Here is a 17,628-nt window from a genome sequence, read left to right on the forward strand (position 1 = left end):
CATGCAGAGGGCCTAGGTCGATCCCATGCAGGCTCCCTGGTGGTCAGTTCAGTTTCTGTGAGTGAAGCATTGCTTTTATACCAGCAACTTAATGTGTTTCTGTTCCCAAAGCCCCAAATATAACTAACCACCTTAACCAGCAGGTTATTGATGAAGTATTATTATTCAAAATGTTATGTCATAAGAATTGAACCTTACAAGTAAAATTAATTATATTTTTAATGAGTCTGCTAAAAATGTCAGGGGCTTCCATTTTAAGTTACTGCAGAATCACATTTCAGCAGATGTTTTGCCTATAGTGGCTAGGAGTTCCTGCATGTATGCCAGAGTGGCCAAGTGTCACTACTTTGTAGGCACAGTGGCTAAGAGTCATTGTTTGTGTGCTTGCAGTGACTTGGTGTCACTTGTGTTTGCCTAGTGACTCAGTGTTACTGCTTGTTTGAGCATGTGGCTAGGTGTCACTGAACATGTGCTTATATTAGGTAGGTGTCAGGCATGTGTGCTTATATTGTTTATGTGTTACTGTGTGTGCGCCTAGATATTATGAGCCTATAGTGGTTAAGTGTCTGTCACTTCGTGTGTGTTTATAGTGGCTATGTGTCACTGTATACTATGTTTAATTCTCAGGGTGCCATAAAATAATTCTTTAAGGTTCATTTATTTTTTTCCAAAATGGGAATTAAATTCATACACAAACTGCCTTAATTATAGGTAAATAAGATAATAAACAGATATATGACCAAGTAAAATAGGTCACTATAAATTACATAAGCTATAAGTTTTAGAAATTTTATTAAATTAAAAAATCTCATTCTGAGTTTCAAAAATCTTTAAAAACATTATACAATAAACTTGTATAAATGTAAGGCAAACTGGCTGGTATTTTGGGTTATCTTGCAGTTTACTACAGATGTAATAAATGCTAACATTTATGCATAGTAATTTCCTGAGGATTTCTTTTAGCCCTTTCATCATCTCCAACATGATTAAAAATGAACAAATAGGAAACAGCACTTTCCCACAGCACCTTAAACCTTGAAACATTTTACACTGATGGGCAAAAGGCTTCGACCAATTGACAGCTGGATAAAAGGGAAATGTGTGTAGACAGGACCAACGACCCTACTTACTAGATTTGGGACCGAAACGCAACTTTTTAGTCAGCATTGAGGCAAAGCAGGGAACCTGCTTCTTGCCTATTGCACCTGGGTCTTTGCAGAAGTCCACGCGGCGCTGAGAGACCTTTCTGTTCACCAGTGTGAGCAGCTCAGTGAACTCCAAGGAGCTGCCATACCTGGCCAGCATCTCACACAAATCCTGGATGTACCATGAGCCATTCACAGTCTCCCGGTGAGAGTAATACCCTAAAAGAAGATGGGGGAGGTACTTCATTTCCTTTGGCTTCAAGGTGACTGAAAGACACTTGATGACTAACGAAGTTACAGAAGTGAGAGCTTTCGAAAATCCTTTGGAAAGACTAAGGTCTACTGATCAACGTGTGATTACAGTTTTATCTATTGCTTAATCTCATGTAGGAAAACATGTTAATCCTATGGTTTTACATATATAGAATTAATGAAATTTCCTCCACTCTCCAAAAAAGAACACTAGAATAAGATAATAGCTAGTGACAGTGCATGGCTGGAGATTAAACTAAACCAAATTGCAGGGCAGTGGTGGCCCACTCAGTTAGTCCCAGCACTTGGGAGGCAGAGGCAGATGGATCTTTGTAAGGTCTCGGCCAGCCTGGTCTTCAAAGTTACACAGAAAAACCCTGTCTTGAAAAACAAAACAAAACAAAACAAAAACAAAAAACAAAACAACAAAAAAAACCCAAAGAAATTAGCAAAATGTTTTTCAACAAGGCTTTCCACAAATATATCAGAATAGCACTGTTACTTTATCACCAAATGGCAGCAAGCTGCTAATACCCAATACAATTAAACAGCTCTGTTGTTGTTATTATTATTATGCAATTATGCAGGAATGTTGTTGTTTATTCCATATGGTATTTTACATTTCATTCATCAGAAAGGATTTCTTCAACATGACTAGGTCTGTGGCTTTTTCATAGAACGTGGGGATTTAATTGTGAAAGACGAAATCTAATTCAAAGGTGACAGACAGGTCACAGGCTTTTTTCTATGCAGCATCCGGCTCTCACTCACCTTCGGCGACGGAGTAACACATGAGGAAATCCGCCCCCGCGGGCAGCGTGTACACGGAGGCAGCGTCTACCTGTGTTACATTGTTCTGCAAGTCTGTGTGATGATCCACCACGTCTAGAGGAACCACTGGAACGTCGTGCTGGTTGCCCCGACAGGCCTACAAAACAGAGGGAAGAGCACTTTTCTCTGCCTGATGTTTTGTTCCCATTCTTTCTGTTGTTGTTGCTGCTTATTTTTTATTCATTTTACATTCCAACCACAGTTATCCCTCCCACCTCTCTCCAGTTCCCCTCCCCCCCAAGCACACCCCTCCCCCATTCCACTCCTCCCAAAGGGTAAGGCCTCCCATGGGCAGTCAACAAAGCCTGGCCCATTAAGTTGAGGCAGGGACAACCACCTCCCCCACCCCCCTCCCCGACCAGCAAGACTGGGCACAGCATCCATCCCACCATAGGGAATGTGCTCCAAAACATTAGCTCATGCACCAGGGACAGATCCTGGTCCCACTGCTGCGGGAGGGAGGTGGGGGGGGGGGTGACCAGCCCACAGATACACCAAGCCACACAACCGTGTTCCACATGCAGAGGGCCTAGTTTGTTCCCATGCTGGCTCCACAGCTGTCGGTCTAGAGTCAGTGAGTTCCCACCAACTTTAATCCAGCATACCCCCCATTAGCAACAGTAGCCACATAAGCAAGTCAAAAACAATGAGAGATGTAAAGCTAACACAGCTGTTTCCCTGGTAACGTTTCCTTTTAGACAATGTTTATAACCTGTCCCCCAGTAAACCAAGATATGCTGATAGTATATCCTTCTTTTTAAAAACTGTCATGATTACCTAAACATTTTGATTCAATCAGGTAATTATTTCTGAAGGGTGTTTTCTCGGTCTAGTTTCAGTCATAATTTGTCAATAGTTGAAATAGCATTGTCGGACTCAAAAAGATACCTATCCATAAGCCCTCAACTTCTGTTTACAATATGCTTTTCGATGTTTAAAAATTAAGTATCTAAGGTGGTGGCACTCACCTTTAACCCCAGCACTCAGAAGGCAGAGGCAGGTGGGTCTCTGAGTTCAAGGCCAGCCTGGTCTCCAGAGTGAGTTCAGGATAGCCACAGGATATCTGCATGGGGAAACCCTGTCTTGAATGAACAAATGAACTAATTTAAGTTTCTTTGTGAATGTTCAAAAGTGAGTGCAGATGCCCCCAGGGTTCAGAAGAGGGTGCTGGGATCCCTGGAGCAGGGATGGAAACTCAGTGGCTTTGCAAGAACAGCAGGAGACACAGTTAATCCTAACTGAGCCATTCCTCCAGCCCTGAGCATTCTCTCTCTGTCTGTCTCCCCCTCCCTCTCCTCTCTGCCTATCCCCACTTTAAAGTGAATTCTAAATTTATAACTATTAATTTCGAGTCAGAAGCTAGCATTAAATTCTCCTATTTTCTAGTTTGAGAGCCTCACGTTTGCCAGGCAAGTGGTCTGCCATGCAGCTAAATCCCACTCTTCAATGTGACAAGCTAAACTACTCTGCTCCACCCTGAAATTTACTTGTTGAAATCTCCAGGACCAAATAAATATTTTCTCATGCTCGAAACGTTTGCTTGTTATTTCTGAAACTATTTGGCAGCTTGGCAGTGAGCTTGGGGAAGTGAAAAAGGGATGAGGCAAGGGAGGGTTGCCTGCTTACCCCTGTATCACTTCCACAGGCTTGCATGCACTCCAGCTGCCACAGACCTAAGCCCAGGCTGCCTTTGCACGGTCCTGGGTGATCAGGTCTTCCTTTCCATGTGGCAAGTCCTCCACACCCAGCCCAGCCTTGCCTGTTTTTCTCTTTTAGACAGGGTCTAACTGGTAGTAGCTCTGACTATCCTGGAACTCGCTCTGTAGACCAGGGTGGCATCGAACTCACAAAGATCTGCCTGCCTCTGCCTCCCGAGAGCTGGGATTAAATGTGTGCCCCATCATCACTTGGTTTAGTTTTTTTGTTTGGTTTTTGGTATTTCAAGACAGGGTTTCTCTGTGTAGCTCTGGCTGCCCTGGAACTCACTCTGTAGACCAGACTGGCCACAAATTCAGAGATCCAGCTGCCTCTGCCTCCCGAGTACTGGGACTAAAGGTGTGTGCCAATACCTCCTGGCTCAAAATACTCTTATAATAAATGTTAACAGCTGAAAACACAACTCTATTAGACCAGGATTCAAAAGGGACCTTTCCAATTATTGGAGAAACTTAGAGATTGACTTTTTAACCATTATAGTCAACTGAATTTTATAATTAAAATAATGATATGATCAGTCTTACCTGAATGATAAATATCTTGGGTTTTCCAACCAGGCTCTGACACTTGTCTCCTTTGAACAAGCCAGTCAATGTCTGAATTTCAATTTTGGCGTCATATGCATAAATGTGGTTGCCTTCGCCGTGGCTCAGGAAGACACACAGGAAGCAATCAGCATCTATATGGCTTGAGGTCGACACTACAGATGCCCCGCAAAATGCATGCAGAGGTGAAAATAAGAGTATGTTATCCACATGTAGAACTTCAAGTTATGGGCATTAAAAAAAATACACTTACAAAATAGCAGGAAAAGGGTGTACTTTTTAAAATAAATACAAACATCCTGTAATAAAATACATCTTTATCCTTTCTTCTTATTTTTTCTTAAGATTGGGCCTCATTCTATAGCCAGGCTGGCCCTAAACTTTCTTTCTAAATCTTGGTTGTTTGAGACACTCTTGCCTAAGAAGGCTGGCCCTAAATATCCAGTAATCCTCCACCCCCAGACTCCTGGTGCTGGGATTACAGGTGTGTGTCCTACCATGGCTGGCTTAAAAACTAATTATTAAAGTTTGAAGCAATTTCACTAAAGATATTAGCTCTTCAGCCAGTCATGGTGGTGAAGGCCTTTAATCTCAGCACTCGGGAGGCAAAGGCAGGTGGACCTCTGTGGATTTGAGGTCAGCCTTGTCTACAAAGTGAGTTCCAGGACAGCTAGGGCTGTTACATAAAGAAACCCTGTCTTGAAAAGTTAATATCAAGTACAGAAAAATGATTTAGGAAAAAATGGGGAGGCTCCTTTAAGATCCAAGTTACTTAATGATACAACAAAAACATCACAGACCAACATCCCGAAGGACCATGGATACAGAGATTCTCAGTAAAATGCTTGTAAGATGAATTCAACAACAGATGAAAAGAAACACATACCATGACCAAGTTAGCTTAACTGCAGGATTATAATGATGGTTCATCATATGCAAATTGACTCAAAGACAAAGTACATCATTGCTTTGAGAAATGAAGAAAAAGATGTTGACCAAGTCTAACCTCCTCTCCTGATGGAAGCCTTGAAGAAACCAGAAGCAGAATGCAACACCACTCAGGCTACTAGTGACAGACCTAATAGCAACACCACACTATAGGAAAAGCAAAGCATTTCCTCAAAGGACAACAGAACACATGCTCCTCCAACTTTTACTCAATAGGGTGTTTTTAAGTTTTAAGCAGAGCAGTAAGGTAAAAGAAAAAAGAAAAAAAGAAAAAGAACATGGGAAAGACAGAAGTAAATTATCCCTATTTTTAGATGGTGCGATCTTGTATTTAAAGATTTATTTTTATATTTTTATTTATTTATACAAGGTTTATTTTTATTTTATGTGAATTGGTGTTTTGACAGAGAGAGAAAGGGGGGAATGTCAGATTCTAAGGAACTGTTGTTACAGACAGTTGTGAGCTGCCATGTGGGTCCTGGGAATTGAACCTGGGTCCTCTGGAAGAGCAGCCAGTGCTCTTAATCACCGAGCCATCTCTCCAGCCCAAGATGCTGTATTTAAAAGACACTAAATGGCTGGAGAGATGGCTCAGCAGATAGGAGCACGGGCTGCTCTCTGTTCAGTTCCCAGCAAGTACATGGCAGCTCACAACCATCTGTCACTCCAGCTCCAGGGACTCTGATGCTCTCTTCTGGCCTCTGAAGGCACCAGGCACAAATGTGGAACACTTACACACATGCAGACACAACACAAATGTGACACCTTACACACATGCAGACACAACACAAATGTGACACCTTACACACATGCAGACACAACACAAATGTGACTCCTTACACACATGCAGACACAACACAAACGTGACACCTTACACACATGCAGACACAACACAAATGTGACACCTTACACACATGCAGACACAACACAAATGTGACTCCTTACATACATGCAGACACAACACAAATGTGACACCTTACACACATGCAGACACAACACAAATGTGGCTCCTTACACACAAATGTAGCACGCTTACATACATGTGGGCACAACATTTATACACATGAAATTTTTAAAATCAAATAAACATTAAATACTCCACCAGAAAGTTTAGATCTTATAAAGATATTCAACAAAACAACAGGATACAACAATCAGAGGCACCCTTCTTTTCTTTTTTCTTTTTCTTTTTGTTTTTTTTTTTGTTTTTTTTTTTGTTTTTTTGAGACAGGGTTTCTCTGTGTAGCTTTGGAGCCTATCCTGGCACTCGCTCTGGAGACCAGGCTGGCCTCGAACTCACAGAGATCCGCCTGCCTCTGCCTCCCCAGTGCTGGGATTAAAGGCATACGCCACCAACGCCCGGCCAGAGGCTTCCTTCTATGCTATATATTGAGAAAGAAAGGAGGAATATAATCCCATTCATGATAGCATAAAAAAAGGAAATAAGAATAAACTAAGGAGGTGAAAGACAGGTTTCTATGCTCACGGCTTGACAATATTAAGAAAAGGTCTATAATACAAAAGCTATCTACAGGTTCTCATGATAATTCTTCACAGAATTAGAAAGCATCCCGAGTTGAATACTGAAGCAAGAGGGGCCTGAACTAGCCAAGTAACACTGAGAAAATAGAACAAAGCTGGGCTATTGCTACACTTGATTTCAAGTTATACTGCAGAAGTTAGTAACAAACCAGTATGATGCCAGCACATTGACCAACTGGACAGAGGACCCAGAAATAAACCTACACAGCTCCAGAGACCACGTTTTTGACAAAGGTATCAAAACATACATGAGAGAAAAGACAAAAGACAATCTCTTTGACAAACTGTGCTGGGAAAACTGGACACCCACAAATAGAAGTAACTTTAAGACCTGAAACTACTATAAACATCTCAATATAGGATACAGGACTAAGTAGAATAATGAGATGTTCACAGGTAAAGGTACTGGTGCCCAAGCCCGAGGAAATCCCAGAATCCACATGATAGAAGAAAACCCCATCCCCAAAGCTATCCTCTGACATCCACACGCTCACGCTCACACACACACACACACACAAACACAATAACAAATGAGTGAAAAAGAAGATATGGGCATAGGCAAAGACTTTCTGAAAAGGACTTCAGCAGCACAGGAAATACTTCCAAGAATTAACAAATGGGGTCACATGAAATTAAGTGAACTTTACAGCAAAAGAAATAATTACCAGAGTGAGGATACAGCCTACAGAATGAGAGGAAATCTTTGTTGGCTACACATCTGAAAGGATTAGGTTAGTATCTAGATTACATAAACTATGAAGAAAAAAATCTACCAGAAAACCAAATAATCCAATCAGAAACTGATAAATGAAACAGAGATGCTTCTCCAAATAGGAAGTACCAGTTGCCAGTAGATGGATGATAGAATTCTCATCAACCTCAGCCATCTGAGAAATACAAATCAAAAATGCCTAGAGATCATTACCTCAGTCAGAATGGCTCTCATTAAAACAAAACCAAACCAATCTGGTGAGGACGGGAAGCAGACTGGGGAGGAAGGAGCCCTTGTACCTGCTGGTCAGAGTGCAAGCGAGTGCAGCCACCATGGAAATCAATATGGAGCTTCCTCAGAAAACAAAACACAGCTACCAGCAGTAGCACTCCTGGGAACATACACAAGGGAACCCAGGACGACCCGTGACAGAGATGCCTGCTCAGCCGTGCTTGCTGCAGCACTACTCAAGTAGACAAACTACAGCATCAGGTTAGTTGTCCTTCAGCTCTTAACAGAGAAAATGTGGTTCACACACACCATGGAGTTGTATTCAACCATAAAGAAAATCAAAATATGTCATTTGCAGGAAAATTCACTGAACGGGAGACCATCACCACTAAGCAAAGCAGGGCAGACCCAGAAAGAGAGGATTCACAGTCTCTCCAGTGATCCTGAAAGTGCAGTCTTCGGCTTCACTTGTCTCGCTTGTCATACTCACTTGGAAAGCAGAATGGGACTAGAAGGATGGGAGATGAGGGCACAGACGGTAACGAGTGAACATGGTCAAAACGCATGTTCCAAAAATGGAGTATGAATGTCACCATGACACCTGCTTCATACAGTGACTAAGTGGTAATTTAACTAATTCTTTTTAAAAGACACGCGTGGCTTCGACAAGACATTCAAAGTTTCTTTGAATGAGCAAACTTTCCTGCAGTAGACTGAAAAGACCCAGAAACTGCAACTCCACAGCTACCCCTGGGGCTGCACCTCTGACAGCCATGCCTAACTCTCAGAGCTTCCAGGAGCATTAAGACCCAGGGTCCCCCAAAGCTTATGAGCAAAGTAGAGAACCTAATTAGCAGCCAGTTTCAATGATAATTGTTTAATTACAGGAAAGTGCTGGAGAAAGTGATTATGCAAATAGCAGTAATAGCCCATTAGCAACTGCTTTGAAAGTTCAGAAAATGAAGTAGGGATTGATTCTAAGTTGCATTATAATTAGAATGCATACTACATAGTTTAAAGACACAAGGAAATCAGCACCATGAAGCAATGAACAGCTAGGGCAAGACTAAGGAAGCAAGCCTACTCGGAAAGACCCAGCACCTCAAGGATTTGCATTTTAGATGTTCACCATCAAACAAGTCATTTCCTTCAACTCGGGAGTAATACTAACAATACATAAATACATAACTGGAAGCATGCTGATATACTCTTTGAAGGCATACTTTGCCAGATCTCTAGGTCCCATGGGGAGTGTAAACACAGAGGCAGGACCAACATCGCCAAACTGCTAAAACTAGTATCAGTTTTTTTTTGCTGCACAGTGAATTACTTGTATGGGAGTTAACATAAGCTACTCAACCCCATCAGAGATCTTAAATTGCAAGACCACACATACCCTCATGAATTTTGAGCAGGAGTTCTTGTGCTTTGAGATCGTTAAAGCATTTCACTTCAAATCCTAGATCTGAAAACCTGGTGACACAACAAACTCGGAATTAGCTCGCGGGCATTTTCAGGCCATTCAATATCCTCCCTTTGTGAGGAATTCAATGACTATTTTTATTATATATATATATATATATATATATATATATATATATATATATATATATAATATATATATTAAGAGCCCATTCAATGATGGGCTATTACCAACTACACATCTGTTAGTGACAAGGAAAAAACCTAGTGACAACACAACAGGGGAGGAAGACAGCTCAGCCAAGTTCTCAAGGGATTCTCAGTTTAATTTGGGGGGCAGGGGGAGGTTCCTGTTTGTGTACCAGGGATTGGATCAGGGGCCTCATGAATGCTAAGCACATGCTGAGTCTAAGTAAGGCTCTTAATCTGTCATCAGTGCTAAATTATGATTAGCTGTCACTTAAGTGTATCATCTTGACAGAGAAAACTACCTTCGAATCAGGTTGTCCCTGTCTGCATTGGTGCCCCGCCTCTCTGGGAGTGTCAAGTGCCAGAAGAACCTCTCATGATTGAAGATGAGGGCGATTCCTCTCCTCTTGTGGTCCATCTTGTACTGTTCTGCTGGATCAAACACTTCCCTGCTAATAAAGCACAAAACAAACAACTCGTGTTAAATAATGAGCCCACTAGCCCAAAGTCAATGTGTAGATGGGAGCTTGCTGCTTCTACAGGGCTGGGCACTGGATGACTCTATCAGTGAAGAAAACTAATTGTTGGTTAACAACATTGCGTCCCATCTTCAGCCCTCCATCCCAGGCCCTCGGCTCTGATGTTTCCTCCTGTTTTCCAGGATCCAGCGACACAGGACAACAGCCAGGCCCAGGGCCATGTTTTAGGAGTAAACCCACATCCTACTAAAGATGGTATCATTTGAACATCACTCCAGGTCCTCTGACGACAAGATGTACCTTCTAGGCCATTGGTTCTCAACCTTGCTAACGTTGCTACCCTTTTAATACAGTTCTTCATGTTGTAGTGACACTCCAATCATAAAGTTATTTTCATTGCTACTTCATAACTATATATGCTACTGTTATGAATCATAATGTAAGTATCTGTGTTTTTCTGATATTCTTAGGGGACCCCTGTGAAAGTGTCATTTGACCCCTAAAGGGGCTGTTAGGACTACAGTTCTAACCATGCCTACACATCATCTCCCCAGATGCTAAAGAACACTGAATGTAACAATACTCTTACTTTCATTTCTAAAAGATGGCTGGGACCAAGAAACGAAAGGGCTTTCATTAGACAAGAACACATTCTTACCTTTTGTAGAAGCCATCTGTTTCTGTCATGTTTTTCTTCACCTATCAAGAAAACAAATTTGATGTTGGTTAATTTTATTTTATTGAGACAAGATTACATTGCATAACCCTGGCAGGCCTGGAACTCTCTATGTAAACCTGGCTGGCCTCACAGATCACCTGCCTTTGCCTGGGGCCTGGGATTAAAGATGTGCACCACCATGCCTTGCTTGTTAATTTTACTTTTAACTAGAATACAGTGGTATCCTCAGGCCCTCTGACCTCCAATCTAAGACTCCTGGAAATGTAGGGAAGCCATCTGATCAGTGAATCAGTGACAGCAACACAATGCTGTTCTTGCCTGCAAAATAACAAATCATAAGCCAAAATGGAGAAAACACCCAAACACATCTGCCTTGAGTTAAACAATTCTGTGGTTACAGAGTTCAAAGGAAATGCACAGTTGCTTTGTTGTACACAAAAATGCTTTTGCAGAGAGGAGCTAAGTCATATAGAACTAAATCTAGTGTGTGGTTAATGTCACTAGTACATGGAATACACTTAACTAGAAGAGAGCAAAGCTTGAAAAGGCTTACATTTTGGTCTCCTGAATGACATATCTCCACTGAAAACACTGCTAAGGTACCCCTATACTCACTACAAATCACATGTCACCACCACCCTCAGAAGGACCCTTCTGTGTGACAGAACTTTCTGTGCTGAGCCAACGTTCAATGTATGCCATGTCATGGGTTGGTCACTGGTCACTGCTGGCTACTGAGCACTGGAGACGTACGTAGCAAGTACAACAGGAGCTCAACCTTCATTTATTTTTAATGAGACGGGGTCTCACTTTGTTGTTCAGGAAGGCCTCACACTCAGGGGCTCAATGCATTGTTCCTCCTGGCTCAGCTGGAAGTGCAGGCCACCTGGCCCAGCTTTCAATGAAATTAAATGAGGCAATGGCCTCTGTTCTGAAAGATCAATAGCTTGTTATCATCTGATTAATTAACAGATTAAAGGGAGGCAAGAGTTAAGAACAAAGAGGAAACCGAACAGGAGACATCTTTTGGCAGAGTCCTTGAGGCAGAATGGATGATTTCCACTCTGTCCTTAGACAATCTCCCTAGTGTCTGACTGTCCCAACCTCATGTCCCTAAAACAAAACCACTACCATCCCCGCAGTGAGTGTGAGGGAGTGGGGAAGTGGCTCGTGTCCCTTTTGGCCTATCCCTCTTGGAGTTTGCCCAGGCCACACTATTTCTCAATGAAGAGTCCAGTAGGGCATTTCCTTATCCAATAGGTAAGGGCTAAGTGGGTTTCCTCAATGTGCCTCAGAATTCCAGGTGTGAGTGCTAGCATGCCGACTCCCGGTCCTAACTGAGAATCTGGGAAGGGACTGGCAGTCTGCCTTTGTAACAAGGTAAATTTTATACTGAAGTTTAAGAATCTACAGAGGTCCGTTTACCTCGGTGTCCATTCTCCCAAGGTCTCCTTCAGGGTATCTGTCCTTGGGCCTGTGCTATCACCAGAACCAGGGTAATTCCTAGGCCACCAGCTGCTCTGAAATGACAGCATAGGGGCTTCACTCCTGCCACACCAGAGCTGTAGGTAGCCTCTCCTCATCTTTTAGCCAATGTTACTATAGAGAAACTGAATTAAATTCCAATGAAACAAAACCATGCCAGAAAATCGACGACTGGCCCCACCTCAAGGCTCTCTAGCCTGGGTGGGAGGTAGCTGGTCTCGGAAAAGGTGGTGGCAGATTTGCTGGTCATCCCCTCCTTTAGATTTACCTCCACTGAATGAATTCCACCTAGTTAGGGCTAGTTTCCTATGTTTAGGGTTGGGTTTGGAAGGAGGTGTTCAGGCTTGGACATCTCTTTCAGGTGACTTTAGGGTTTAGATGGAAAAGACAGAGTTAGGATGTGACATAAGTACATTATTATATCCTTGCTATTCACCTATATGATTGTTAATTATAGATAACTTATACTGTTAAGTTTAAATCCTCTTTAGATTAAAAGGGGAATTGTAGGGAGAAATCCTGATTAGAGGTACCGCTGACCATGCCCTCTTGGGTCAGCGGTACCTCTAATCAGGATTTCTCCCTACAGCCTAAGGCAGTTCAAAGTGTACCGGAGGGTTGCTGTGATAAAATGCAGTCACAACCTGACATGTCCCTAAGGGTGAAAGGCCTGGACAGCAACTCTGCTCTTCCTATTCAAGGAGAAGCTTCAGTTTGGGTTGTCTCTCATACGTCCCTCAGTGTGCTCAAGAACTACAGACTTAATTTTAAGTTGCTCAAGAAAATCTATTAAAATGGACATTCAGTTTCAAGGCTGTCAGATTCACAACCTCAGTAAGAGCTTGTGTAGTGTAAAGGAGGGATCTATTAGTAAAGTTTAGTTTTAACACATACTTATTTTGTGTTTGCATGGAGGCTGGCAGGCACATGCCATGGCACTGTGGGGGTTAGATGAGAACTTGCAGGCCAGGCTTCCTCCTTCCATAGTATGGTCCCAGGTCCTCAAGCTTGGTGGCAAGTGCCTTTACCTGCTAAGCCATCTTGTCAGCCTCAGACAATTTCAATATAGACTTAAGCATAAGCATTAGGGGAGAGAGGAGGAATGCTTAGGAAAATTTTAACAGATACCCAAGACATGTGTTCTAGTCAAGGTTTCTATTGCTGCCATGAAACACCATGACCAAAAAGCAAGTTGGAAAGGAGAGGGTTTATTTGGCTCACACTTCCACATTGCTGTTCATCACTGAAGGAAGTCAGGACAAGAACTAAAACAGAGCAGGAACCTGGAGGCAGGAACTGATGCAGAGGCCATGGAAGAGTGCTGCTTACTGGCTTGCTCCTGGTGGCTTGCTCAGTCTGCTTTCTTATAGAATCCAGGACCCAAGGGTGACATCACCCACAATGGACTGGGCCCTCCCACATTGATAACTAATTAAGAAAATGCCCTACAGGTTTGTCTATAGCTTGGTCTACAATGCAGTGGTTCTCAACCTTCCTAATGCTGCAACCCTGTAATACAGTTTCTCATGTTTAGTGACCCCCCCAAGCATAAAATTATTTTTTATTGCTACTTCGTAACTGTAATTTTTGCTACTGTTATGAATCGTAATGTAGATATCTGAGACTCAACTTCAAGGAGTCATGACCATAGTGGAGAACCATAGTTTTAGAGACATTGTGGTGCCTCCTCAGACGACTTTAGTTTGTGTCAAGTTGACATAAAACTACCCAGCACAAGGTGCAGGCTTCAAGGGAATCTCGTCTCAGCCAAGAGTTTTAAAGCAGCGATCCCAGGCTGGCCTCAACTTCACATTCCTCTGCCTCAGCCCTCTGAGTACTGAGTTATAGCACAGCATGACCGGGCCCGGCATTTTCTTCTTTTTCCAAGATGTATTATACATTTCTAGGCTGGCCTCAAACCTGAGATTCTCCTTCCTCAGCCTCTTTGGGAGCTGGGATTACGAGACGTAGGGATCTGTGGTCACCTCTTGCCTTGTCCAGCCTTGATGTGTGCCCAGTCTTACTGTATCTTGTGCATGTTTGGTTGATGTCCCTGGGAAGCCTGCTCTTTTCTGGGGAGAAGTGTCGGGTAGTGAATCTGGGGGACAGAGGAGGTGAGGGGGTTGGAGGAGTAGAGGGAGGGGAAGCTGTGGATGGGACGTGTTGTATGAGAGAAGAAAGAATAAATGAAAAAGAATTTTAAATGTGTATTTCATGAAACCTGACTCTTGGCCTTCCACTTTCTCTTTTCTGTTCCACTCTAATGTAAACAGTGCCTTCCGGTTCCTTAGTTTAATTTGTGCAAAAACACTCACTCCCTTTTGTTTTCTTTCTCTTTATGGCTATTTCCAGATAATGCTATCAGTCACTGTGTGTTGACTGCCTGGCACTGTGGACTTCCTCCAGAGCTTAGGAATACAGAACCTGGGCCAGACTTGCCTCAGGCCAGCTCTGAAGGAACTGACAGCTAGGTCCACTGGTGGATTCCAAAGCCTGTACAACCTCTCACCAGGTCCTCCAACCGGAGGCCACTTTCCAAACTAGCTATCTCAAGAAATCTACCCATATTCCCCGTCAATCATGTAATAACCCACAAGAAGCAACTCACCTCCTCCAGAGAAGGAAGGGAGCAGGGAGAAAAAAAGGAATCGAATAAAAAGGGGAAAGAATCGGTACACGTGCCACCCCCCCATCACCCCCACCCCCCGCCAACCTGGTTTCCCACCTCTCACCACTCATTCCTAAGCTGAAGATGGCCCTAGACCCTGTATGTTCAGCAGGGTCACTGTCTGCCAGACCATGGGGACTTCCACAGCTTACCCCTGCAGTAAGGTCAGAGCTCTGAAATAAAGGCCACCTCTGACCTTAAGGATCAATCAAACTTGCAGTTTCTAACTTTAACTAATTCGGGTTTTGATAGGTTACAGGAAGCCTGTTCTGAAGTGAGCACTAGCATTTATCACTCTGGAGAAAAGTTGTTTGGGGGCTAAAACACTGCTTGGCAGCAACAGGTTTGCTAACTGCAGGAACCACTGGGACGGCGGTGCCCGCCCAGGTCTGGCCCTTGCCGGGGGTTGAGCCTCGCTCCCGCAGGCCTGTGCCCCGATCCCTGGACAGCCATTTCCCTCCACTTTTCAGGCAGAAGCGAGCATCAAAACAAGACTCAACCTGTAAAGCCAAGTTCTCTGCCGCACAGCGCAAGCGCCGCCCTTTAAAGTTTAAACAGCCCGGACGCTGCGGAACTGGAGGACAAAGGCGCTCTCGGCAGAATCAGCCTGGGCAAACCCTGCAGCGTCCGTAGCCGCGCAGCGCGGCACTCCCGCAACTTCTGCCAGTCCCGCCAGTCCCGGGAGACCGCCGCTCGCCCCGCGCCCCACGCTCGCACCGGTGCCTACACTTACCTGCCTGCGAGCTCCGGGTGTCCTAGCCCTCCAAACAACCGCCCGCTCCGCAGGCACCGCTTCCTGCCAGCCCCACCCCGCCTTGCGCCCCGCCTCCCGCCCCAGGGGCCGCCTCCGCCTCCCCCAGAGGAGCACTCAGCCCCGGCCCTCTATCACCCGGCAACGCCAGGACGCCACCGCGCCTCCCTCCATAGCGGAAGCCGCCGCTGTGTGCACGTGTGGTGATGGTGGTGGGGACAGGACACCCCTGTCCACCACTTGCCAGGGGAGCAAGGCAGGCAACTTCACGTCCGGGTGGTGAACTCAACATTGCCTTTGGCGCTTCGCCACTCCATTTAGTGCTCCGGTTTAGTGGAGAGAGCTTTCTCTACAGCCAGTTACTTTAGAGGGCTTGCAATAACTGAAGGCAACTCCTGGGCCTTCTCCCCCCCCCCCCTTGCCCGATTCTGAACTTGATCCTCCAGCCTCCACACTCAGTGTTGTACTGTCTTGTGCCGGCACATCCAGGCTTCTTGCATACAAGTCAAGCAACTACCAATTCCCGATGTTTAGGTCTGGCTTGCAAAAGCAGAAGTAATTTGGCAAAGTGTAGCAAATTCTAAGAAGGAACGATAAGTCTCTGTCAGTGATGGTGACAGCTTTTCCTGTCCTCACCCACTGAATGTTCTGTGTGCCCACCTTGTCCTTTGAAAAGTAACCAACTGTAAAGATAATAAAAATACGTTAAGGTGTTGCCAGTTGACTGAGGGTTCTTTTATTTATTTATACTATTTAATCATGTGTACATGTCATGTAGGGAGTGGGGGTGGGGAGTATGTGTGCATATGAGCACTGTGCGGGGTGAGGGGGTTCTTTAAAGTTCACGACATGCTAATGCATGCCTACAGCCTTATTCCTACAGCTGGCTTTGGGCATCTTTTCACAGCCTCTGCCCTCCACTAGTCTTAAAGTCACCATTTCCATTAAAACAAAAAGCAAAAGCCTTCCAGGATGGCTGTCTACTGCATCTTCAGTCTTGCTAGCTTACTAAGGAGACCTTCTTCCTTGTCCTAAAAACCTGTCCCCAATTCACTGGGCCCCCTCTGAGTGGCAAGTGAAGAGGCTTGGGCTTAGTAATATTCACTTGTTCTAATACTGTCCTCTGTCATTAAGACGTGGCCTATCACTCTCTTTCTCCAGTAGTGGTTGTGACAACAGTCAAACCTGCAAAGTACTCAGAACCCTGTTTTTCAAGGGGAAAGCTCAGAAAAAAAATGGGTTTAGAGTTGTACTGTCACCTTACCTTGTTTGGAGAAAGCAGATGTGACCTATTTTTACTTTTTTCTTTTTTTTTTTTTTAATTTATTTAGGTGTCTCATTCCCCAACCCAGCTGCCTATGCCTAGCACAGAGTAAGCTTCAGGGTTCCAACATTTGTATTTGTGACTTACTGGTTTGAATAGCCTGCCTGCCTCCCAGGACTGCCTTCACTTTGGGTAAGGCTTTCATCACATTTTTGAGTACTGACAATGTATCTTTATCTCACCATACAGGAGCAGAACAAACCCACTGGCTGACCTTCGGCTTATTTGAAAGGAACAGATAACGGGGATTGTTTTTCTTGCTAAGTACCTTATTATCTCAAAATATTGGTTTTTTTCCACCTTTGGACACATAATCTTCCCATATAACTCAGGCCAGCCTTGAACTTGTGGTTATCCTGCCTCAGCCTTCCAAGTACTAGGTTTACAGAGAAGCACAATCACACCTGCCATACTATGGTTTTACTTAGGTGTGTGTGTGTGTGTGTGTGTGTGTGTGTGTGTGTGTGTGTGTATGTGTGCCTGTGCAGGTATATGTGCTCATGTGTACAGGTGGCCACAGAATCCTTAAGAGGGTGTGGGATCTCCCAGAGCAGGGGTTAGAGGTGGTTGTGAGCTGCCTGGTCAAGCCCTTTGAAAGAACAGCAAGCACACTTAACTTCTGAGTCATTTCTTCTGAGTTCTATTATCTTTATAGTCTGTAATTGAGAGGATCTTGTTGTTTCATAGTTTTTTTTGTGTGTGTGTGTAT

General features: G+C 44.0%; 1 protein-coding gene across 1 annotated transcript; it reads right to left on the reverse strand.

Moving 5' to 3' along the window:
* Positions 1-639: 639 nt before the first annotated feature.
* On the reverse strand, positions 640-15,664 carry Casp6 (caspase 6). Its single transcript, XM_027395707.2, has 7 exons — positions 15,578-15,664; positions 10,671-10,711; positions 9,836-9,985; positions 9,319-9,395; positions 4,469-4,644; positions 2,169-2,325; positions 640-1,364 (listed from the first exon to the last, which is right to left on the reverse strand). The coding sequence occupies exons 2-7, from the start codon at positions 10,697-10,699 to the stop codon at positions 1,123-1,125; spliced, it is 831 nt and encodes a 276-aa protein (XP_027251508.1). The 5' UTR covers positions 10,700-10,711; positions 15,578-15,664; the 3' UTR covers positions 640-1,122.
* Between the last annotated feature and the right edge of the window lie 1,964 nt (positions 15,665-17,628).

Source organism: Cricetulus griseus (assembly GCF_003668045.3).
Source record: "Cricetulus griseus strain 17A/GY chromosome 1 unlocalized genomic scaffold, alternate assembly CriGri-PICRH-1.0 chr1_0, whole genome shotgun sequence".
NCBI lineage: Eukaryota > Metazoa > Chordata > Mammalia > Rodentia > Cricetidae > Cricetulus > Cricetulus griseus.